This window comes from Pezoporus occidentalis, unplaced genomic scaffold (assembly GCF_034315485.1).
Source record: "Pezoporus occidentalis ecotype Australia unplaced genomic scaffold, CSIRO_AGI_Poc_V1 ctg15, whole genome shotgun sequence".
In the NCBI taxonomy this organism is placed as follows: domain Eukaryota; kingdom Metazoa; phylum Chordata; class Aves; order Psittaciformes; family Psittacidae; genus Pezoporus; species Pezoporus occidentalis.
Window position 1 is genome coordinate 4,162,362 of NW_026913316.1, and position 24,428 is coordinate 4,186,789.

Consider the following 24,428-nt stretch of genomic DNA (forward strand, 5'->3'; position numbering starts at 1 on the left):
ATTTCCACTTGAAAAAAAAAAAATTAAATGGTTTAAAATTTAGGAGGGGAAGAGCAGGGGTAGGGAGAGTAACAGGCACCTGCTTTTTTTTTGTTTGTTTCTTTTCTGTTAATGGAAGAGTTCCATGTAAATGTGTTTTCTTCACATAAAGATGGATTTGAATGAAGCAGAGGAGATGATTTCTAGAGCAGAAAACCTGTACAAGCAACCATACTTCTGGAACTTTTTGCATTCGCTCCCTCACCTTGAATTGAGCAGCTTTTATACAGAAGATGAGGTAGCTGCTGTAACACAGTTTCTAGAAGCTATTCAAAAGTAAGTACTTTTGCATTCTTGAAAGCACTTTGTTTTAATGTTTTACATGTGTCATGGGTTCAGCAGTAGCAGTCATTTTTCCCCTTCTTGGTAGCTGGTGCAGTGCAATGTTTTGACTTTCAGCTCGGGAACAGAGCTGATAACAAGCGATGTTTTGGTTTGGCCAAGGACTTTGTGAGCCTCATGCTCTGCCAGGGAGGAGGGGAAGCCAGGAGGAAGCAGAGACAGGACACCTGACCCAAACTAGCCAAAGAGGTATTCCATACCACAGCACGTCATGCCCAGGAGGTAACTGGGAGCCGGAAGGGCCGGGAGACTGCAGGGTTGGAGGAGGTATCGGTTAGAGCTTGGTCGGGCTGGGGGGGGCGAGTTATCGGTCGGCTGGTGGTGAGATGATGTATTCTCTTCCCTTGTTATTTCCTTTATCATTATTATCATTGGTGGTAGCAGTAGTGATTTGTGTTATACCTTAGTTACTAAACTGTTCTTATCTCAACCCGTGGGAGTTGCATTCTTTTTGATTCTCCTCTCCGTCCCTCCGGGAGTAGGGGGAGGGCAAGAAGGGGGGGAGTGAGTGAACGAGTTACCTGACTGGGTTTAAACCACGACAACATGCAATTCTTGTTCTTCTCCTGCCTATTTAATAAAATAAGCATTCTTATTGGTGTGAAGAGGGTGAATTTTTCTTCTGTTTACCAGATTCTGCTTTTGTAGAAGTGTGGTAAGAGGTTTTGCCCATTTTAATTCCTTTATAAGTATACTTTTGTTGTCTCTCAAACTCAGCAGAGATTCTCTGGGAGTCTTCAAGAAGTATCTTCATGTTAGCAATGACTGAAATTAGCCCATCACATAATATGACTTTAAAAATTGTAATGTGCTTTGGGAGTCTTTGGAAGACAGAATATTTACATAAGAATATAATAAAATAATATTTTGGATTCTTATTAACTTAATGTGTATGTATCACTTTGTCAATATCAGGAAAATGTCTCCGTTTCGTTTCTCAAGCCTCTTGCTATCCAAGTAGCTTTGGCTGTTCTCTTTCAAGAAATGAAGCAGTAAGAAAAAACCCACAGAGACTATTCTGAATGTGAAGGTTTTCTGCCTCAGGTACAGGACAGTTGGATCCAGAGGAAGGCATGACGTCAAAAGCACAGACTGAGAAGTATCTACAGGAATTTTCAGTAAAATAATGGAATTATTAATTAGGAAAAGTCAGGAATGTATTTGTTGGTAGCTGGTTGTAATCAGTTGATAGTAAATTGTCGTAATCAATCAACATATTTATAAGGTTAGAGAAGGCCACTGAACCTGGTTGCCTGTGCAAAACTGCACCAACTTCACCAGCCTTACTGCATAGGGAGGCAGGGGCCCAAAGACTTTGAATGGGGAATTACTGTGCTGATTCTGTCACCCTTTAGCATCCCACTGCCTTTTTCCTAATAAAAAAAGATATAAGGATATGATGGCATATTTTTTTTTAAATTGGGAAATAAATCTCTTACAATATGTGGGCTGCAACTGTGTCGGGGCTTAATTCCCCTGGCCCATGCATGAGACATGTGTAACCTTATTCCAGCTTGTTCTCTGAACTATGAGCATGCAAGGATGTATTAGCTGTCCTTGTGGTGCTTATATCCCAAAAGCAGAAGTCTTTTCCGAAAGGTTCTGTGTGTTCCTGAGGTAAAAGTGGAACTTGATCATAAGTTCATGATTATTGCTTTATTCTTCAGCAGCAGTAAGCAAAGATAGCAGTAACTACTGGCTGCTGTGCTTGGTCAAGTTACTAATCTGTTAATATACTCTCAGCAGTGATTACTCTGAGTTTATAGGCATAGATGGAGTGAGAAAGGGACAAAACTGGAGAATGTTTGTGGTTGTGTTGTTTGTCTTCCCATGCAACTATTTTGCATGCTGAGACCCTGCTTTCCAGGAAGTGGCTGGGTATTTGCGTGTTGAGGGGAAGTAGTAAATAAAGTCCTTGTTTTGCTTTGCTTGCATGCACAACATTTTCTTTACCTATTAAACTGTCTTTCTGTTGATCTATGAGTTTTCTCACCTCTGTTTTATTTTCTTCCTTCCCTGTGGGAGAAGAGAGTGAATGAGCAGCTGCATAGGTGCTTGGCTGACAGCTTGTGTCAACCCACGAGTGATTAGTAAAAGGAGACTTGGGGTTTGGTTTTTTTAAGACTTTGGTGTCCTTCAGTAACCAAATTTGTCATAATTAATGCAATTTGGAAAGACAGCCACAAAATCCAGTGTTTACTCTTGACTAGCTTTGTAGTACTAACATACATTGAGGTCCTGTCTTGGGCAGAATTTAGGCAGCAAAACGGTTCCTAAATTTACTTCTCCCACTTCCTGGACTGTATTGTGTTTGTTGTGTCTCCCAGAGGTACTTAATAGAGACTTTTCACACCCACTTGGTGAAGTTAAATAGTGCTTTTCTTCTCTTCTTCTCACATATGTTGGAAACTGCTGATCCACTCTAACAAAACTGGATTATTTGCATAGTGATAAAGGAATATTCTATAGGAAATCACTGGTAAATTAACATAAACCTTTAACAGCAAATTACAGCTACATTAACAAAGAAGTTTGTTTCACAGCTAGTGTGACTGAGACTTCTAAGAAATTCAATATAATTTTATCAATGCATTCTGTAATAGGCTTTGTTTAATTTGAGAGAAAGTGTTCTGCTGCTTTAAAGTTTCATTTTTTCTCTGCAGATTCTGTAGAAATAAAATGTATGCTTTTTGTGTCCATCCTGCCTTGTAGTGGGGATAATGGTTGTAGTTTTGCTCTCATTTTTGCTCTCATTTTTACTCTCATTTTAAACTCTTTTCTTTACTTTTTTTTTTTTTTTTTCAGATGACATTGGTCTTCTCAGGACACGTTTCTTTATTTTTGTTTAAAATTGAGTTAAACTCTTAACAGTAAAATCTCAATGTGTGGGTATTTCTTTTCATGAAAAGTCTAATTTGACATCAGTTTTTGAATGATAAAAAAAAAGTGTCTTAATATTCAAATGCTCGAGCATCGTCTTCTTCCTCCAAGCCCTTTCTGGTTTTCTGGTGTAGAGAGATCGTGAGTTTTGCTTTATCTTTCACTTCCAGTATCTTAGCATCATTGAAGGATTTAACTATGATGCCATGGGGCCAAAGTTTCTATGAAATGGTGAAAACAACGTTGAATTTAACTGCTGCAACAGTACAAGATAGGAGCTTAGACGGTAAGTAATTTTGCTTCAGATTTTCATTGAAGTACCTCAAGCACACTGGGGAATACTCAATAGAAGTAACTATCCAAGCTTCTGCTAAATTCTTGAAGTACAAGGTCTAAGAATGAGCTATATTGCTGTAGTGTTAACCCATTTCTTTATTGATTTGTCTTTTAACTACTAAAAACTGAAGTGCATCAAACTCTGGCAACTATTTGCTAAATAAAACACGTTAGTCTCATATATTCGGTTTAGAATGATCTTTCAGTGATGAATTTTGGAAAGTGATGAAATCACTACAGAGGACAATTTCTTCCATTTGATAGGATAGCCTCTTGGTTTGGACATGTGTGTTAAGCATTGTGGTTGTTTTTCTTTAAGCTTCTATTATTTTCTTCAAGCTTTTCTGTTGCTATAAATCCTGGTCTCACCTGAAGGGCTGTTTATAGGAGATGAGTTTAATTAGAGGAGGTAGGCTGGCCCCAGGACAACTCCTCAAGAAAAGGTCAGGAACAAGTTTCATGGGCAAACTATCTGGTAACACATGATAAGATTCTAGGTGTGGCTGTCTGCTCTGCATGTAAGGTCAGGGTAAGAATTATATGCAGTCTGAATCCCACTTCACTTGACAAAATGAAGACAGAAGTAGTAAAAGGGTGTTTATGTTGGAGACCTTGCACAGAGAATGAACTTGAGTTTCTTGGGTCTTCTGGTATTCTTCTGATGTGTGCTCTCAGCAATGATCCGTATCCAGCCCATGCACACACATTTTCATGACTAGGTGCAGAATTAGATGCACAGTTTTGAATTGCACGCTGCTTGGTCTGCTGGCAATCACTGTACAGGGGCATCTCACCATTGTCATATGAACTGTCAGATTAACAGGCCTTGCCATAATACTAATGCACTCATGAATTTTATCCTAGTGAAACTGGTGTTCAGGTACACACCACACTTTTTTTTTTTTTTTTTGGAAAAGTACATGGTACTTGGATGTCATCAGAAACAACGTGAACAAAAAGCAGGAATGATGCAAGCAGAAGGTTTTCTTTCTTTCAGGTTTTCACTATAATCTTTCTCTCTGGCATGTTTTGTGGAATCCACATGCAGTGAGAACAGAACTTGAATCCAGGTGTGGTTTTGATGATCTTCACATTGAGAAGTTACTAAGTTATACAGCACAATTAAGAAAGGTAAATCACTTGGAAATTTCAGTGTCACTCTTTTCCATCTTTGTTTTTATTTCTACCCTGAAGGGTTTTTTTTCATGCCTTACAGGAGCTATAGTCATATCTTACATTCATGAGGAAGCTATAACTCTCCTAAATATCCTGGGTTCACTCCCACCAAAACAGAAATGTATTTAGCTTCAGCTGAAATTTCTGCACATGAAAATATTGATAGGTGTAGTTGTATTCATTAATGAATTTATGCTTCTATGAAGTTATTACTGAACACAGCAAGGTCCTGAGGTTATTACCTAATCCTGTAGAGAACTCTGGTTTGTTTCACTAAGCTTTTAAACTAATTCCTAGACTTGAAGGTGCCTGGATTAATTTGTCAGGTAGTGTTTTTCATCTGGTTTGCTAGACAAAGAATGCCCGTGTCTTCTGTGTGTAAATTAAGGCACATCAGGAGTCCTTTTTTCTCAGTTGTGCAGTCTTGATATCAGTATACTTGACTGATGAGTCTCTCAGTGGGACTATTCAAACATACCAGTGATCTATCAAATTTTGAAGAAAGCCCTCTCTGAGAAAAGAGATTTTCTGGCCTTCTAGATCAAAGTGACCTGTTGTGATGGCTTGACTGCAAAACACTTGAAACGCTTTGAATTTCAGCTGAAGTCCACAGTGATTGAATTGAACACGTTGATATTTATCTGAAATCTGTTTGTTCTTTGCCAGTACAGTCTGGAGTTGTACTCCAGAAGAGCTCACTATAAGAATAGCTTATTTATACAAAGGGATGAATTATTAAAAAATCCTTCACTTTTGAATGGCCTTTTAATGAAATAATCAGTGTTGGCCAGTTTGATCAACTGAATGGGTTTTGACTGCAGCCTGGTAGATACGGTTGGCTGTGTAATCCCAGGCAACTCGCTAGCTACTTAAGCTAATATCTTGATTTGTGTGATTGTGTTAGGGCATTGAAGACCTTCAGAAAGTATGAAGGGAAATATAGAAACCTGGAAATATCTGTTCTGAGCACTTTAATTCTGCATCTGAAGCCCCAGGTAGTTTGAGGCCAAAACTTCTGCAAAACTTTTAATGAATTTTCTAGTCACAATCAAGAGGAGTTAGGATGTCAAGTGTTTTAGAAAGGCATTAACAAGAATAATTAAAATGAGCTATATTATTTTTGTATGCTTTAATGACATTTATGTGATTGGGAATAATAAATCTTTCGACACAAAATCTAGAAGTCAGGCTGTGAGGAAAAAATTCCGGCCTCTTGGCCACATTGCTGAAACCTGCCGACTTCAATTTAAAACTAGTCTTCTGCATGCAGTCATTGGTTCATATGTATCACTGTGCTGAGTGCTTTCCACATCAGTAATTTTAATACTGGTGAAGTTGCTTCAATACAGTTATTCTAGTATAGGGGTACTATATCATTGTCAAGTTTGTTCAGCGTCAACCTGCAAATGACTATAGAAGTAGTAATGCTGGGGTAGCTACATGGTGAAAATTCCTTGCATATACTAGTCTCATCATTCTGCCAGGTCTACAAGTACCCTAATGTGCCAGTGGTATTTTATACAGCACTCTTCATGTGGAATACTTTGAAGTATGTGCCCTAGAATATGAGGCTGGATTAAGTGGGCTTTGTTCTCACTGAAGGAGGCTATATTCTTTTTGTCACCAGATAAGTAAGTTGATAGCAGAGATAATACTCAGCAACTGTCTTGAGATACTCATTAATTTCTTATATCCTTGCCAGATTCCCACAGGAGAGACACTGGAGCAGTTTGTGTGCTTTGCTCTGTCGAGAGTGCCAAAAGATGAAGCAAATAAAGAGAATAATGAAGACGATTGTATTTCTACATGGCATGAGGCCAAAATATATCTTGTTCATGCTGTCAGCAAGCTCAGACTCTATGCACAGGTACGCTAATAAGTTAATAGATTAAATTCCTAATTTTTTGCATGTAGTTGTCAACAGTAACTCGGTATAAAGATCTGACTTATCATCTGTTAAATGTTACTTTTGTAAAATTTTCATCTTGCTAATAAGACAAAGTAATCCATAGAAAGAATTGTTACAGTGGCAGTCTAATCTATCACCATGTGTCCACTTAATCAGATTCTGTCATTAACTCAAATACAGATTTGAAATCTAATAGGGAATATGGTGAAATATAATATGATGCAGAGGCCTAGCAGAAAGAAGTTTACTGTCTGACCTGAGCCTGAATTAAGGGCAAAACTGAAAGCAGACTACAGGCCTCCACTGATATAGTATACAATTAATTTATTTTTACTTTTCCTCCACTATCTCTGGCAATAGTAGCTGAAGCACGTTGCAGGGGATGAGAGTACATGTCTAGTATAGCATCTCAAAATTCTGCTCTGGCAGAACAATTTGGCATGCAGTCTCTAGGATGACATATGTGTAGTTCATAGAGAAAAGGATAAACAATTCAGATGTTTTTGAATGAAAACACTTCCCTAGCTGTCTTAATGCTGGTGTTTGTTTTTTCACTGAAATATGAGATTTTTTTTAAATAAAATAATAGAAGTTGTGTATCAAGCTGCTGTGGAGATGTTCGCAATATCTGAAGAAAGCATGTAGAGCTTACTGTGTGTTTCCTCAAAAATGGAGCCTTTGATTTTTCTCTTGATAAAGGTTTCACTGATGTGTGACTTGAAGTAATAATTTGATTGCCCAAACTAATGCACTAATTTCTATTAGCTGCAGGAAAATTCATTAATAATTTCAGCCATGATTTAAAAACTTTTCAGAAGAGCTGACATCCTTATGGTGGCAACTTGAAGTACTGTAAACTGCTGGCCACTGGAAATTCCCTTGGGGAACAGAACATCTCTTACAGTAAAATTCTGTTATGACCACTTGGCATTAAATAAATTAATGGTGGAAAAAGGAAAGTAGTCAGTAGATTTGGCCAGGCCTTAGTATGCCTTATTTATTCCAGACTACACAATAGGAGCACGCAGGCTCATTTTTCTTCTCTCTGTGTAATTGGGCACCAAAAATGTTGAAGCTGCTGCCTTCCATTTTCTTGTTAGTGTAGGCAGAAGCCCTGTAAGGGAAAGCAACCTTTTGACTGGAGGTCTGCTTTTGATTGGTTTCAGCCTCAGGCCGTTTTTATTTTACCGTTCCTGGGTCTGTGGGCAGGGACAGCACAACACAGGATGTTAGTTCTCCATATGATGTAGCATGTTATATAGCCAACTTGCAGGTCAGTTGAAACTGTATTGTAAATCAGCCTCTGTGAGGCCAGTAATTTCAGAGTCTAGAGACACTGTTAGGGAGAAAATTTGCTGTCATTATTAATTGTGTGTGTGCTTGGGTTTTTTTTAGACATGCAAGTTTGGTGTATTTTCTAAATGATAAAGCTTTGTTTTTTTAACAAGGTGCATTCTGTTTTGCATTCAATCTTCTAGGTATTTGAGCAATGGTTCAGCAACAACAGGTTCTCTCAGAAACTCCTTTTGGAACTTGAAAGAATCATAGATGATTTAATGTCTCAGTTTCTAGATGACAGGGAAGTCAGGAAACTTTTTGCAGAGATAAGTACCCTGATCCAGGAATGGAATAAGAAATCAGATGCCTACTTTTCAGAAGGATATACTGCATCTCATGATCTGTAAGTTATCTTTCTGCAACTTGTCTTATAAAATTCAGATCAACTGAATATTTATTTTGACATTACACTTCACTGATTTCTGATTTATAAATGAATTGAGAGATTCTGCACAGGACTTAAGCTGTAGATGCAGGGAGTTTATGTTTGTCAGAGGCTTATGAAAAGACTGTGGCAGAACACAGGAACTGATAATTCTCTTTCAAACTGCACATTGGATGATTTGTATCCCTTCTGGGAGTTATAATGTTGGCCTCAATTTGGCATTTGTATGGCTATATACTTGTAATAAATTGTTCATATCAAAACCTGTTCCTCATTAGAGGAGAGATGATCTATACTATACAAATCAACATCTGAGGATTAATCTGAAAGGTACAATCCATTATCTACTGTTAAGGGAGAGCCTGCAGTCAAATTGTTCAATAATTTATTTGTGCATTTTGGAATTTGGTTCTTTTTTTTATACAAGGAAACTGCTATACTGGTGCTGTTGTAAGAACCTACAAAGTAGATGATATAGTGACTGCACAACAGAAAAAAAGTCCCATAGCTTTTTAGCAACTTTATCTTTCTGTTTGTAGTACACAATGCCACTGTGCTCCACCTCTTTTGATTGCAGAATCCTGAATCTGGAGAGAATGAAGTCTGTACTTCAGGATGTACCTCAATGGCCTATTTCAAAGAGATTGCTTCTGGTAGATGGAGCCATAAGGAATGTGATAGCACAGTATTTATACTTCACTGAAGGTAAAGCTGAATGGTGGTTATTTGTTACTATCACTCAAATGACTTCCACAGTATAACATGGAAAATTAGTAACATTCTACCTCTAGGAAGGCATTTGGGCTCTGCAATACATGTGCCCTGGGTTGGGGTTGGAAGGGACATTAAAGATCATTTTGTTCCAAACCCCTGCCATGGTCACCTTCTGCTAGACCAGGTTGCACAAGACACCATCCAACCTGGCCTTATGCTGGGGGCCCCAGAACTGGAAACAGTACTCAAGGTTCGGGTTTCACCAGAGTGGTCTAAAGGGGCAGGATCACCTCCTTTGATGTGCTGGTCACACTCATTTTGATGTAGCCCAGGATATGGTTGGCTTTCTGAGCTGCGAGCTCACACTCTGGCTGATGATCCCCAAGTCCGTGTCTCCCACAAAGATGTTAAACAGTGCTGGTCCTAATACTAACCCCTAAGGAATGTCACTCTTCACTGGTGGTACTTGGTCACTTGGTTGTCGAGCCATTGACCACAACCTTTTGAGTGTTGACTATCCAGCCAGGCATATAGGTATGAACAAGAAGTCTTGGTTTAGATTTAGGTGTAGCTTGGCTTTTCTGGCTGGTCATTGCAAGTGAATCAAAATGGCCACCTTACAGACTGAAGAGCATTACTGCCTGGGGGCATTGGACTTATTAGAGGAAGCAGGGAAAGAGTGTTTTGGGGTTGCACAAGACAGTATGAGAGCTTTGGAAGGGGAACCAGAAGCGGGGAGATGAAATTATTTAGGTGGTTTGGGGAGTAACTAGGATGGGAAAACAGCAATAAGGTGACAAAAGAGGGGTCTCTCGTAATAAAGAGGCTGCTTGCCTGGCCATGCCCCTGACCATTGTAGGTCTGTCCTGCTTTCTCTCTAGACTGCGCTTCTAATTCTTTTACTGGGTGAGATCTCTCTATTCTGGGCTCACATACCCAGACGTCAGCAACTGTGGAGGGAGACTGAGAGCCAGGGGCATCTGCTGGGCAATCTGGTTGGCTGAGCCAAGCTGCTAGGGGGGATTGACACTGTGTGTGTACATATATATATATATATATGTCTCTAGCAGACCTTCACCCTGACCAGCCAGGGAGGTTAACAGGGTGAGGCCTTTGGTGCTGTTTGTGGGCATGCAAGTGCTGTATGTGTTGGTCTGTGTTGATCTATGTGGATGGCCATGTGCATTTACTGTGCATGCATTGGCTTGTGTGCCTCCCAGCCTTGCTGCTCATTGGACCAGGGGGCATGGAGGTGTGACAGCTTGATCTTTGTAGGGCTACTGGATTTGGCAACTCAATAACATGACCTGGTAACATTTCTGTGGTTGTCTTTTCATTTGAGAAGAGAGAGATTAGTTTTGCTTGAGAGCTTGAGGAATTAGGCAACCTTTCCATATTCCAGAAATTTTTGCTGGTTAAATCAAGTTACATGTGGGAAGAGTTTACAACATTCATAGCTAGAAGCCCACAGAGGACCTCATTTCCTTCCTGGAAATCATGAAAGGTCACTGAAGTTGTTTGAGCTACTCTGATATAACTATGAAAGTGGATAGGATCATGCTTTTGCTGGTGTAAGAAGACTTGTCTCTTCCTGCCTTGTCTCCATGAGCCTTTTTCAGTGGTGGCACATGAGGGGAGCTGTCTTTGCTCCCCAGAAGTGCAGAGTGCAATTGCGTACATCTTTTGTGAAAAATGGAGAGCTCAGGGCAGGGATGTCATCTAAACAAAATTGAACCTTTATACCTCTCTAATTGCTGTATTTTTAAACTCTGTCATGCACAGTTTTCTCTTCCTATAAGGATGTTTCCTACTGTAATATCCCAAAATTACTGTGCAGGTTAAATATTTTCTTTGTGGGGTGTGTGGGAAAAATGTCTTACAGACGCTTTAAGTAGCCTGGAAAAACTGATTCCCTTTGCCCAAAGAGATGGACTCATTCATCTTGACATCAGAAAGCTCTTTGTGGAGCTAAAACAGGTATGCTGTTATTTGATATTTGTATGTTAATTTGCATAAAGCTCCAGAGGCTTATTTGGGGGGATAAAAAGTACTTGTTAAGTATTTTACTTTTTATTTGGCAGCATTCTGGTCCAACTTTACTTTGTACTCTTTTGTCTTTTGACATTTCATTTTAAGAATTAATATGGAGTGTGAATCAAATCTGTTCCTTCATCTTGAATTCATTTTTAAATTGACAGTATATTAATTAAATTTTAGATGTTGATGAGCAATGCTTCCTATGTTTGCAATGACCTGCTTACAATGTTTGAGAAGACCCTAAGACTTCCACAGGGCTCAGATGGCATTGGCATTTTAGCAATATACATGTGCCCTGGCAATGGCTCAGAGGTGACCTTTAAGCTAGGTAACCAGCTCCAGTCACTAAAGGAATCTGTGAGTAGTTCTGACTTTTCTTGTGTTTAAGGCTTGCAGTGCCTTACTTATAATACTATTACAAAATAAAATGGATTAGCAGGGGTTGTAGCTTACTGCTTCTTGTTTGCTAATAATAAGTGGATGGGTAACTGATCATTTAAACTGATCAAAATGTGCTTGGTGGTTAGGCACAAGTGGTCTTAGTAAGTCTCCTGAGTGGATGTGCCATTTTAGACCTGCTAAGTATCTGTGGCTTACAGAAAAAGAACTGGAAGGTTTGAAAGACTGCTCATTTAATCTCTTTTACATTGTATTTCAATAACATTAAGATTACAAATATAAGAAGCAGGACCAAAGGTGAGTTTCCTTTTTGCTGGTTTCAAATATTGCTTTCTTTACTGTGAAAGGTCCTGCTTCTGCAGAAAGTAACTCAGGGACGACAGAGCCTGCCAGATCCAGTAATGAATGACTCTTTGGGATGGCAAGAAATAGAAGAACAGCTAACCAAAAATTATGCTTATTACTGTGAAATTAGTCAGTTGCTGAGCACAGAAGCACCATCTGAGGAGGATGTCCATTTCAGCTCTTGTCAGGAACAGCTGCTCTTCTCACTGTATGTATCTTGTGTACCCTTTAATACATAAAGATTCTGACTGGTACCAGCCTGGAATAAGGTATTATAACGAGTAACTGAATAGATAAAAAGGCTAAAATCCTGCTTTTTGCTTTTGATTGCCACCCAGTATTAACAATTCCCTGTAAGCACAAACAGGAAGGTAGAGGATGATTTTTTTAATTATTATTATTTTTTTTGTAGTAGCAGCAGTAGTATTGGAGAGTAGTAAGGGTGGAAATAGCCTGAGGATAGGCAGGTATCTAGGATTCTAAAAATCTATTCTTCCTTTTTATCTTCTCACATCCACGTATTTTCTGCTACTTTTCAGCCTGCTTCCTCGTATTGCTCTCTGGCACTGTGCTGCTCAGGATGCTTGGTAACTTGGATCTGAAAGACTCCTGGGAGATGCAGGGAAATATCAAAAAGAGGGTAGTTAGGAAAGCACAGTAGGAGGGGTACTGCAGCTTCAAGTTGCTTTCTCAACACATCAAGTAGTTGCTGTTCCTCTATTTTGGCAGAAAATCCATTCGTCTTTTTAAGTTGATTGTCATTTTCAGTGACTCAGTAATTCTACTGATTTGAAGTTTTCATGGTGCTAAATCAGACTATATTAGAGACAAATCCCTATATCAATAAAGTACTTTATAATAAGGTAGTGTTTTACTTTTCCTGCTTGGCAATGTAAAGCATGAGAATAATACATTTAATGTGAAATTGCATTTATATTGGACACGTGTTTTATGTCACAAACTTAAACATGTATAGAAGACAAATATCTACATTTCTTCTGTACATGAGATACTTGACAGAAGAGTTTTCTAAAACTATTAGCTCTAATCATTCAAGAATCTATGAGAAATTCCACAAGCTGCTTTGGCAGCAGGGATTAAATCCACAGATATTAATAACATCCCAGATATTAGAAAATTGTTGTCATTTTTCTTGTCTCTTGCTGTTGGTCAATGGCTGATTGCCTTCTCTCTCTCTCCCTGTTACTAAAAGACTAAAAAATGACCGTAAGGACTAGTTTTACATTCCTCTTTAGAGCATCAAACCTGCTGATAGAGCTTAAAGGTCCCTGGGAATAGATGCTTAAGTAACATTGAAGACCAAGAAAAATTAAGCGCTATTTGTATGTTTTGTTGTTGTGTTTGACTGATTGGTTTCTGGTTTGGGGTTAGAACGATGTAATACCTATGCTGTCGGTTTCTTTAGCTAAGGACTCTGCTATTAGACTGCCTGCTTGAGTTCCCACTTAAGTCAGTAGGACTGTCTGTACACATAAAGTAGCAATAGAATTTAGCTAGAGATTTTGCAGAGAAGCAGCATGTGTTCACTAGGTAATTTGACTTTGAAAGAAATCACTGGTTTAATAATGGTACCCTTGTTTTCTGTGTCATTTCAGAACTAATAATACACTTGAAGAAACTTTGTTTGTTTTTGAGAATAACCCATACTGGGAGGATTTAGCAGCTTTTGTCAGTTGGATGTGTGAGGTAGCTCAATCCATGAATGAAAAAGCAGCAGGCACCATGGGAGGTCAGTCAGGTGAGGAAAGAGCTACTGCACATCATAGGTTTTATTCTGATGGTTCCCTGTCTGTTGTAAGGTACTGTATTCCTTGGAAAGGGAAACGATGATGATTTTTATATTTGTAAGCCTGTTTGTGTTTCCATCAATCTTAGGATTCATCAGCTCACTGAAACATTAGCAAAGAAAAGTGATAATATACAAAGCCTGACTCTGATAAACAGCTATGATTTTAGTGACAGATAGAGAATTTTTGGATTGTCCATTTCTACTGGGAAAATTCCAACTGGTTGAACCTGTGGAGTGTCTACTTTTTTTTTGACATGTCTCTTGATGTTGACGTTTTCATTTTTCTCTGCAGATGAGCTAGAAGCATCTTTATGTTCTAGACAAAAGCTCAATTTGGAGACCATTTTAGGCCATTATTTAGCATTTCTGCAAAACTTACCAGATTATTCCTCATTTATTTCCTGGGCACGGTAAGGTTCAATTTAATTCCTTTATTTAACTGTTTTCCAGAAATCCTTTATCCCACCTCCACTTTGGACTTTTGCAATTGTTGATAGTTACCCTGCCTCTTTTCACCAAATGACTGATGGTTTTTGGTATTACTGGGAAGAAACAGAATTCTACAAAGAAAGTTACGATTTTGTGGCTGTCATTCAAAGGCGTTAAAAAAGACGTCTCCATCTTTGGTGTGTTATCAACAGTAATCAAAGTGGTATACTCCTGACAGTTCTAATGTAGTGTAACAAGGCCTTCTTGTCACTAAGTTACTTGCATTATAGTCCTCCTAATATCTAGATGAACAGTGAAACCAGAGCCATTTAATCATCACTCTGTTAAAAAAAAAAAATTAAAATACTCCTAGTTGAACAACTTTGGAATAATTGTTGAGTGTTGCCTCTGCTACTAAGTGCTAGTATTTACCATGCTATGCTGGTGATCACAGCTGTTAATAGATAAGAATACTTTCTAAATTATATTTCTGGACTTTGAACTTTATTTTTCATTGTGCTGATATTTCAGCTCTTTGCTGAACCAGTTCCTTCTTTAACTTATCGAATGGAAATAGCCACTATCAATGCAGTGAAAGATGAAGAATCAAAAGCTTAGATGTTCTTAATATCTACCTTAAAAAAAACCACAGGTTGCAGAATGTAAATTGCTAACTTCAATGTTGAGTTATGCTTAAATACACTTCTTACAATGTGTATTTAAGTTGCTAAGCTACTGTCCATCATATTTGAAAAATCATGGCAGTCAGGTGAAGTTCCTAATGACTGGAAAAAGGGAAATATAACCCCCACTGTTTCTAAAGTATGCACTATTTTCTTTACACAGTAGGACTTAACAAAATCAGCTAACTTGTTTGGATTTTTGTGCTATGCATGCAGAGGTATTTCTTTGACTAGGAAAGAGATTCTGTTTGGGGAATACTTTTTTTTTAATGGCTGACATCTTGGTTTCTCTCTTGTAGAAGCCATACCAGTAAGTGACACAGAAATTCCCTCACAAAACTTTTTAGTCATGTGTGGTGTTCTGCATTTTAGCAATTAAAAGAAAACATATTTCAGAAGGTATTTTCATCTTGAGATCTTGCATTGGAATGCTCCTTCTCCTTACACCTCGGTCGTCACCAGTCTGACAGAACTAGTAAAAATTTTTTTTTTGATAGACAGTATTGACACAATGGAAACACCATTTGAATTTTTTACTGTGATTTCATGTGTGTTTTTTTGTTGTTGTTGTTGTTGCTGTTGGTTGGTTGGTGTGTCCTGTCTCATTTCCCCTCCCCCAGGTATTAAAATGACACTGTTCAGCTATCAATCAATCAGTCAACTGGAATGTTTTGGCTTTCAGTATCTATGATAAAGCAAAAAAAAACCAAAAAACCAAAACAACCCCAAAACTTCATTCTGAATTAATGGAAAATTAGAGGGTCTGATTGATTTTATTGATAGTTCCTTTCTTTAAAATAATTAGTCTGTGAAGCATAAAAGCTTTGCTCTTTTCATCAGCTGAAAATGTGACATGCTTAAATTAAAGGTGTTTGACTCTCATGGCTTACAAGGTGGATTATAATTACTGATCAGTGCACGCTTCTTTAACCTAGCTGCCTACACTGAGGTTTTGATTTGAATGTGCTGTGACTTTTCAGCAAGTTCTTTCACATTTTTGTAAAACAAAGTAATTGTCATTTGTGCTGTTTTAGGTTTTGTGGTAATTGTTTTATGACTGATAATTAAATGATATTTGAACTTCTTTAAATTGAATAAAACTATATTCTAAAATTATATAGTATCTAATTAACCAGTTATTGTCTGCCTGCTACATAAGTAATAAGAAAAAAACTTGTGCTTAATTTTTCAGGATTTTGACATCTTTCAAAGAGTTCTTGAAGAGAGAAGAAAACTTAACTATTTCTGGTGAAAAGGATATAGATCATCTTTTTCATCTGGTAGAAGTCATAGAACATATTATAATGCTTGATTTCTCAGCTTCGTCAAACCAGTCTCTAATTGAAAATGTCTTGAATAATACAATTAGATGGATGAAAACGTTTGGTGAGGGGAAGGAATCTGCAGTTTCTGAACTCCTTAATGAGCTGCAAGAAAATTTCCAGCCTCTTCAGCGATTCTGGACGAAAGAGAGAATAGAAGTTTTCTGGCGTATAGTGAAAGTTGTATTCTCTAGGCTCTCTCATTTGAGGCAAGTGGAACAGGAGGAGGTATTAGAGGCCTTATCTAGAATTTTCATTACAGAAAATAAAATCCATAATAGAAGTATACTATTGCTCCAAAATATCCTGACTAGTTGGCCACAGTTAAATATTGCTGCTTTGAACCATCAAAAACACTTAAGTGAAAACTTCCTAAGGAATCTCTATGAGGTTGGATTGTTGGCTGATGATCATGTCAATGTTTCTTTCAGCAGAATTCATGGGGTTAGTAATGCCTCCTCTTTATTACTCTCAAATGCAACTTTTAGATACAAAGTACAAGAATTGGGAGAAATTGTGCATGGTTTCTTCAAAAACATCCAAAAACTAAACAGCAATAGTGTGGTCTCACTTGTTCCAATACTTTTCTCTTTGTATCAGAATGAAGATCTCATCTTAAATGTTGAAAGCAATAACACTCTGTTAACAGTTCTTTATGAGAGTTTGAAAGTTATATCATCTTTTCAAGAATGGCATGATTTCCAAGATAGGGATCAAGTTTTTGATTTGCTGTCTGAAACTTTTGATGTTCTCTGGAACTTCAGTAGTAAATCTCTCTGTGAAAAGTTACTAACCATTTACAACTACACGGAATTTCAGGCCCAGTCTCTTGCACAGAAAGGAAAAAAAGATATGCATGTTGTCTATAGCACTCTGAGCAGCCTTAAAACTTTGTTTATAGATGAAGAGCTCCAAAGAGATGCCTTTTGTTATTTGGAACAGTTTCTTGATATCTCCCCAGAATGCCTGTCACATAATGAGTGCATTGATTTTTATCTCTCAGACATTACTTCTGATGATTATTCAGCAGAGGTTTACAGCTTACTTCTGCTTTCACTGGACAGTGTTCTGTCTAATATAACAAACTTGGGAGATAAGGTAAGTGTGCCTTATGCTTTGCACTGCACTTTCACATGGCTTCAAACCTGGACAGAGATTTTTGAAGAAGCATCCAAAATCTTAAATTTGAATTCAACCTTTTTTGTCTGTCTAAGAGATGATTTGGCAAATCTCTCTGAAAGTCTTTTAAATGCAACTCATGATAAACTGTGCAATAGTACAGCTATGGTTATTGTTGAAACGACAAGAGCAGCAATGAATCAATTAAATATAATATTTGAAGGAGGTGGTGATTTAAATGACTGGAAAGATTTTGAAGCTTTCCTTGCCAATCTTCAAAATGTATTTAATGATGAAGTTGATGTCACAAGCTTACTTAAAGGTAACAGTTTAGAAACTGGTTTAGAAATGATGGGACTCATGATAACCGAATTGCAGAAATCTCTACTAAAGGTTGTTAATGGAGAGATTTTGAATTCTTGGCTTGATACTTTAATCTCAGAGAGATCAGGAGAATCTGAGGTAGAAGGTAGGGGTGCTGGTGCATTTTCCATTGGAAATTCCCTTTCTACTGTTCTCAAGCTTTCCCAAAAGGAACTTGGAATTATTCTCACTGAAATGAAAGACACATCTGCTTTCTTTAAGAGTGTACTTCAAGGAAAATATATGGTCTGCATCAGTGTTTTCCAGAATATTACTAAACTATTTTTGGACAATACTCTGAAAGACACAAGCCATTTGCAAACAAATTTTTCATCTCATCTCAATTCCTTACTAAACTTTTATAGTACAGTGGATGAAGCAGAGGATTGTAACAGATGGATACATGGATTCCGTAATCTCAGTGAAATTTACAAGTCACCTTCCCACCTTGAAAGTGCAAAACATATTTTATTTTTGCTGAAATCTCTAGAAAGCATTGAGACAGGTACTAAGCTAATGCATGTGATGGACATTGTTAATTTGGTTTTTAATTTGATGTTCCCTGAATGTTCTGTAACTGGTTCTGATGTGATTTGTCTAAACGTTTATTTCAGTATTGTAGCAAAAACTTTAAAAAATATTCATCCTGAATTTTATGTAAAAGATTACATTAGTGTGCTTGAATTTATTTTTATGCTTTTAAGTAACTCTGGAAGGCAGATGGCTGTCAATGATTTAGTGGGGCACTCGTGGTATGCATCAAATAAGACCCATTTTATTCAGTCAATTCATGGATTTAACAGGACTTTGAAGATGTTCCCTAATTCTTTTCACCACGATCAGCTTTCATCAGTAGAACTTTTGGCAGAAATACAAACTCTTCTGAAAAATAAAACTTTTGAAGTTCAAGAAAACAGCTCCTCTCATTTAAATATTGAGATTGAACCTTTCTTGCATCAGAAAAATACTACTTTGTTGATGGAGTTCTTTCAATATATGATTAGTAAACTTGACTTAAAGGGTGAATACAAAACATTTCTCCAGGAACTGATAGAAACAGCAGCTCTAAATATTGAACTGGTAAATAAAGCGCTTAAAATATTCAAGTCTTCTAGTTTTACTGGCTTTCCATTAAGAGATGATAAAGAATTTCTAAAGCGCATGGTAGTCTTGGTGCAGAACATGAAGAGCATGGATGTTGAGTTCTTGATAAGACAATTCAAACAAGTCCAGAGGAGCCTGGATAACTTCTTTAAAAATATCAAACCTTTGTATATTGAGAACTCTGAGTTAAGAATGTTGACAGACTGGTGGGATGCATTTGAGAACAATTCATGTAATTGGAACCTGACTGGCTTATGGCAAATAACAGCACTCTTTGAACAAGATGAGCTCTATGATGTAGAAGAGATGTTCCATTTCCTCCTTGATGTCATCAGTCTTACAGAAAGATTAGCTCATGGAAACATCACGGAAGCTCTAACTGAAATCTATGCTTTCATACTGACTCAGGAAGAAAAAATGCCAATGTTTTCTGAAGAGGAGTTCTCTAATCAAGTAGAAAGTCTTCTGATGTTACTGGAGACACTGACAGATACGTCTGATGAACCTGCAGAAGCCTCAGTTTGTTTTTCTGCAGCATTCTGCTGGAGTCTCACAACAGCAACACCTCCCACTTTTACACCTTGTGACTTAGTGTATACCAATTATACCCTTAATTACAGTGCAGTCATTGAAGTAATTAAGGAGCTGAAACTCATCACTCTGGAAGACAGTTCCTCATGCACTATGGAAGACTTTCAGATGGATATCACTCGGAATCTGACTTGCTTTTTTTATCAGATCAAAGAATGGAACTCTATTCTTTTGAAGTTTTCTGAGCTTCATCATGTAAATGGGTCAGTTCTTAAAGAGCTTCTAGATTTTTGGAATAAGCTGTCCCTCTATGCTGTGCCACTGCAGGTGAACAATACATATTCAGTCAACTGTTCTTCTACACCGAAGAGACAAGTGGCTTTACAAATTATAGAAACACTGGGCGGTATAGCAGTGGCAGAAATGGAGATGGCCAAAAGTGTTATTGGACAGCTAGATGATCTTTATGGTGGTCTAAGTTGGAACAGACACTCAAGAACATCACTTATAAAGACTGTTCTTACTAATGTTAAGAATATGACCAGTGAAGTTTCTGGGCTTCTGGATACAGAAGCTATCCTTTCTTTTCTTTCTTTAATTCAGCCTTTCATGGTGCTGTCTTCTGTTGGGAACCAGACATACTCAACGCTTATGGTATTATCAGCTTTAAATGGAAACAGTAATATGTCTGATAACTTTGAGAACTTCTGGTTGCCTGTAGTTACAAGTGTAGAAGATTTATTGGTGAATTTTAATGTTAGACACTTACTTGCAGTGATAAACCAAGAGTTTCAGTTATTAAGGTTAGTCACTGGACAGTCCTCTTCAATGGATCTTGATGCTTTAATACACCAGTTTAACGCATCATCTGTAACTCCTATGTTAAGAAATTTTGAAGACATACAAAAGATCATGAACAGCTTTGTATGCGAATGTAACAGTAAAAATTATTCTAAAATAATACATTCTCTAATTCTCCTCATGACTAATGAAAATTCAGCAAATGACCTATTGCTGGTTGTGAAAGATGTTATTGACTTTCTGGAGATATTCCAAAATAAGCCTAAGGAAGATTACACTAGTATGTTGTTTGTTGATGGTCATCTTAGCAGAGAAAACTTGAATTATACTCATACTGCTAATTCAGTTTTGCTCAAGAGTCTCCTTCATATAATTGCTGATCTTGCTGTTACAGAAGAATTACTCCATCCAAACAATACTGAGCTTCAGGCAGCTGATTTCACTGATTCATTTTTTGGTAACACACAGAATAGAGAAGTCTCTCTTCAGTCCCAAAACAGAACTCTGGAGTTTATGCAAGAGATCTTGCAGATGATATTTCAGTCTACCACAGGACATGACAGGAACAAAATAACCTTCCTGCTAAAAGATTTGCATAAGGATATAATAACAGAAATTAGGTGAGTGTTTTCTATGTACTTTGACAGTGTGCTGACAATGACAGAAGGGGTCCTTGTTTGTAAACAGCTCAATCAAAACTTTTAAGTTAATTACTGTCTAATTTCAGATTTGTGCCTTTGAGTAAAACACTACTGTGTTTGAACTTATATTGTTCAGACCAGGCATATGTGATATGATGTTATATTTTGTGGGCCAGGTTACAGATGTGATAAGTCATCTGTATTGATACTCAAGGTGGTTTCTTTGGAACTACTACAGAAAAAAATGTTTGAAGATATTAGTGTTTTAAAATCCTTGCAGGCATGAACATTGAACCAACAGTTATTAGTGGCCAACAGTCATATTGGCTATGGAGGTAAATATTAAGAAATGCTTGGGATTAATTCTTTGTGGTTTTTTTTCTTTCTTTCTATATCCAGACATAGCTATACTGTATTTGAAGTGTATTCAAATTAAATAATGTTGGTGATTTATGCAAACATGATGACCCTTTTAAGGCTATGCATATAAGGTTAAGTTTTTCATTTTAGCAAATACAGTTTCTGAAGGAATCTTGAGCCAAAGATCTCACATCAAACACAACCATCATGAGAGGAAACTCAGCTTCAGGAAACTGTTTACTAACAACTTCTTAAATAAAACTACTGCTAGACTGGGGTAACACTCACTGAATGAATCCACAAGGTGGTTGCTCCAAACAGCTTTAGGGTGTCTTGCTGGTGGACCTACTGATCCTACTTCCATGGACCAGCTGAGAAATGGCATACTGAAGCTGATGCATGACTCTGGTCTGTTATTTAGACCTTTATGATTAAATTTTATGCAAATATGCAGAAACAATAGTCAGCAGGGCCAGGTATTAGACAAATATGTTAAAAAGTCAAAAGCAAATACTAGAAAAGTGGTTTCTCTCCCTCAAATATCAGAGACTTTGGGTATTTGCCAACAAGTCAGTATATGCTGTGGGATTTCAGTATTTCTAAAGCTGTTATGATTTCGCTTATTTTATAAAAGTACTTTCTAACACTTCTAATGTCTTGAGAAAGCTGATGACTTGCTACTATGATGAAAAACTGTTTGTTTTAAAAGAAAGTATATTTTGATTTTGAAATAGTTCAGACAAATGTAAAAACTGTTAATATTGAAATCCTCATATGGTCCATTGAAGATTGCAACCTATCATAATCACTTGTTAGAAATTTTCTGTGGTACCTTTGTAATGAAAATAATGTTTTCTTATTAATCTTTTTACAGAGCATCTAAAATCTGCAAGATTCTTCAGGAACATTTAAGCCCTCCTAGTGTCCTACTCTTGCAGAAATTGCAGTTTACCATTTTGAATGTTCTTAAAATCTTTTCAGGTTGGTTACCACAGCAGTGACAGTACGGGTTACTGTATGTGTTAGTACAGTAATGGTAAGGCTTTAGTCTGAGCAAGCTTTTGTAAAAATAAGTTAATTTGAATGATGGCAATGAAGGCAAGCATGCTCATGCCTGGAAATTAAACCAACAAAGTTTGCTACTCACTGGAGGGTTAATAACATCCTGTTGTCTCCACAGGGAAATAGGATCAGGACAGTCTGCCTGAGAAGGAGGTTAGATGTGGTTAATATAAGCAGCTTCTCAGAGTTATGCTTCTTGCTCACAAAACAAAAATGAAGTTTTCTTCTTTGGTTCTGTAGCAAGTATTGCTGTTCTTATTACTGACCAGGAAAGTGTAATGGAGAAGACTAATGAAAATTGAATCAAACTAGCCCTTCTTGTCCCCTAAAATGAGAAATCTGTCCAGAAATATGTCTCAGTGCCTTAACACATGACTTTCTTTGCTTTTAAGTTATTTTTGTCCCTTATTATTTGGTTAACTTTTCATATGATCACAGTAATTTATTATTTTTTGTAGACTAGTAAGCCTGGACATTTTCTCTTACAGAAGAACCAGCTGTCGTTAACAACCTTTTCTGCGTTGTTACAAAATGTAAAGATGGATTAATGGGTCACTTACTCCTCTCTGTCATGGAAGGAATCACTCTGGTTCAAGATCATTATCAGGTCTGAGTAGATTCTACACCAACAAGTGTACTTTACAACATGCATTAAACTTTGGAAACCGATCAATTCCTTTTTCCCACCCCTGCTCTTTGAATGATGAGTTCTGACAGTAGCTGTACAAAGATGAGGTTTGTGTGTGTACAGCTCTGATGCCTTTGATAGTGACACCTTTGATAGTGATAGAAGGAATTCCTATAAGTAAATATTGGTGAGCTTTGAAAGCTGTAGATATAATTAGAATTACTGGAATTCCTATAACTCAAATAATGAAATTGCCATTAAATACCAAGCAGCAGCCTGTTCCTTTAAATGTTGTGATCCTGCTAATTTCATAAATCAGATGACATTTATACTTTGAAATCTTCACAAGAACAGTGTGAAATCAAGCTAGATACAAATAAACTTCTTGATCAGAGTTATTCCAGCTAAAATAGCAATTGTGGTCACCAGTTGGGGTCAGTCTGTTTTTCAACAGTGTGTGAAATTACCAGCAGGAGAGAGTAACTTTTGGCATTTTGAGACTCATCCACAGTTGGAAGCATGCCTGTGGATAGAACATATATGCGTGCACACAGAGACAAAATACTAAAATCATGCTTTCATTATAGAATTTGCCTCCTCTTTAGGAAATAGCTCTTCTATTTTGTCTACCTGGACATTTTGCCAATGTGAACAGCAATGTTTTGAGGTAAACATATGTCAGAGACATCACTCATATCTCAAAGTAAACTTCTGCTGAACAAATGCATTTCTGAAGTCACCACAGTTCTATGACCTACATCTGCAACCATTAAAAAAATCTTGCAAAATCAGAAATGTAAATGTGCAAGAGAAAAAGTAAAGGTGAATATTACACAAAACATAATGCAAGAAAGACTTTGGATATGGATATCCAGATATTTTGGTCTGCTGAATGGCAACTGATGTTTGTCTAGACTTTTTTTTCTCTCTTTTTTTTTTTTTTAAAGATAAAATGGTCAGCCTAAACCAAACAAAACAAAAAGCAAAGATTATTTAATTTTGAAATTAAATTTTGAATTCAAATGATGGCATTTATGTTAATGCATGAATCTCCTTGATAGGTTAAGTCATGTTCACAAATATTTTTGGTTGCTTCCAAAACTCAAATCTTTGAATATTCTTTCATTCTTGAAAATCCGTTGCCCACTTTCAATTACAAATACAATGATTAAAAGAGTATAACCTTGCTCATATTCTCATTTGAAAATACGCATCATCTAGTCACCAAGACCTGATACTTCAAGCAATAACACCATCTCAGGGATTTGCTAACCCTATGATCACTGTGTTTTGCAGGATATTGAAAGAATGTGGCCTGCTTTTAACAAGGGGGATTGTGAGAGTATGGCATATATGAACCAAAAACTTTCCAATATTTTGGAGAGCTTCCTGAGAACCATGCAGAATACCAGCAATGGCAACTGTGAATGTCAACTAACTTTGGGGAATGTACAGAGACAACTGCAAATGTAAAACCTTTTATATTTTGACAACCTAAACAGTTCTTGTTAGAGATGTTACGTTGTGCATGCATCTGTGTCCTAAATTATGTAGTTACAGGAGAAATGTTGTTTATCAAAGTCTCCTTAAGCTTTGTTCATTTAACTGAAAATCAAATGAATGCATTGCACAAATTATTTAAGTAATTTAGCAAAATTCTGGATATTTCTTAAAA

The 24,428-nt window shown here is 37.1% G+C and overlaps 1 protein-coding gene across 2 annotated transcripts in view; it reads left to right on the forward strand.

Annotated features, from left to right (window-relative positions):
- The window catches only part of ABCA13 (ATP binding cassette subfamily A member 13), a 174,440-nt gene that overhangs the window by 16,179 nt on the left and 133,833 nt on the right, over window positions 1-24,428 (forward strand). For both annotated transcript variants that reach the window (XM_062610878.1, XM_062610879.1), the window contains 15 exons: window positions 152-315; window positions 3,432-3,547; window positions 4,595-4,728; window positions 6,476-6,640; window positions 8,161-8,363; window positions 8,983-9,110; window positions 11,002-11,096; window positions 11,337-11,513; window positions 11,903-12,108; window positions 13,517-13,659; window positions 14,003-14,120; window positions 16,015-20,682; window positions 21,938-22,044; window positions 22,614-22,732; window positions 24,050-24,222. In XM_062610878.1, the coding sequence (XP_062466862.1) occupies window positions 152-315; window positions 3,432-3,547; window positions 4,595-4,728; window positions 6,476-6,640; window positions 8,161-8,363; window positions 8,983-9,110; window positions 11,002-11,096; window positions 11,337-11,513; window positions 11,903-12,108; window positions 13,517-13,659; window positions 14,003-14,120; window positions 16,015-20,682; window positions 21,938-22,044; window positions 22,614-22,732; window positions 24,050-24,222 (6,716 nt within the window). The remainder of the gene's footprint in view (window positions 1-151; window positions 316-3,431; window positions 3,548-4,594; window positions 4,729-6,475; window positions 6,641-8,160; window positions 8,364-8,982; window positions 9,111-11,001; window positions 11,097-11,336; window positions 11,514-11,902; window positions 12,109-13,516; window positions 13,660-14,002; window positions 14,121-16,014; window positions 20,683-21,937; window positions 22,045-22,613; window positions 22,733-24,049; window positions 24,223-24,428) is intronic.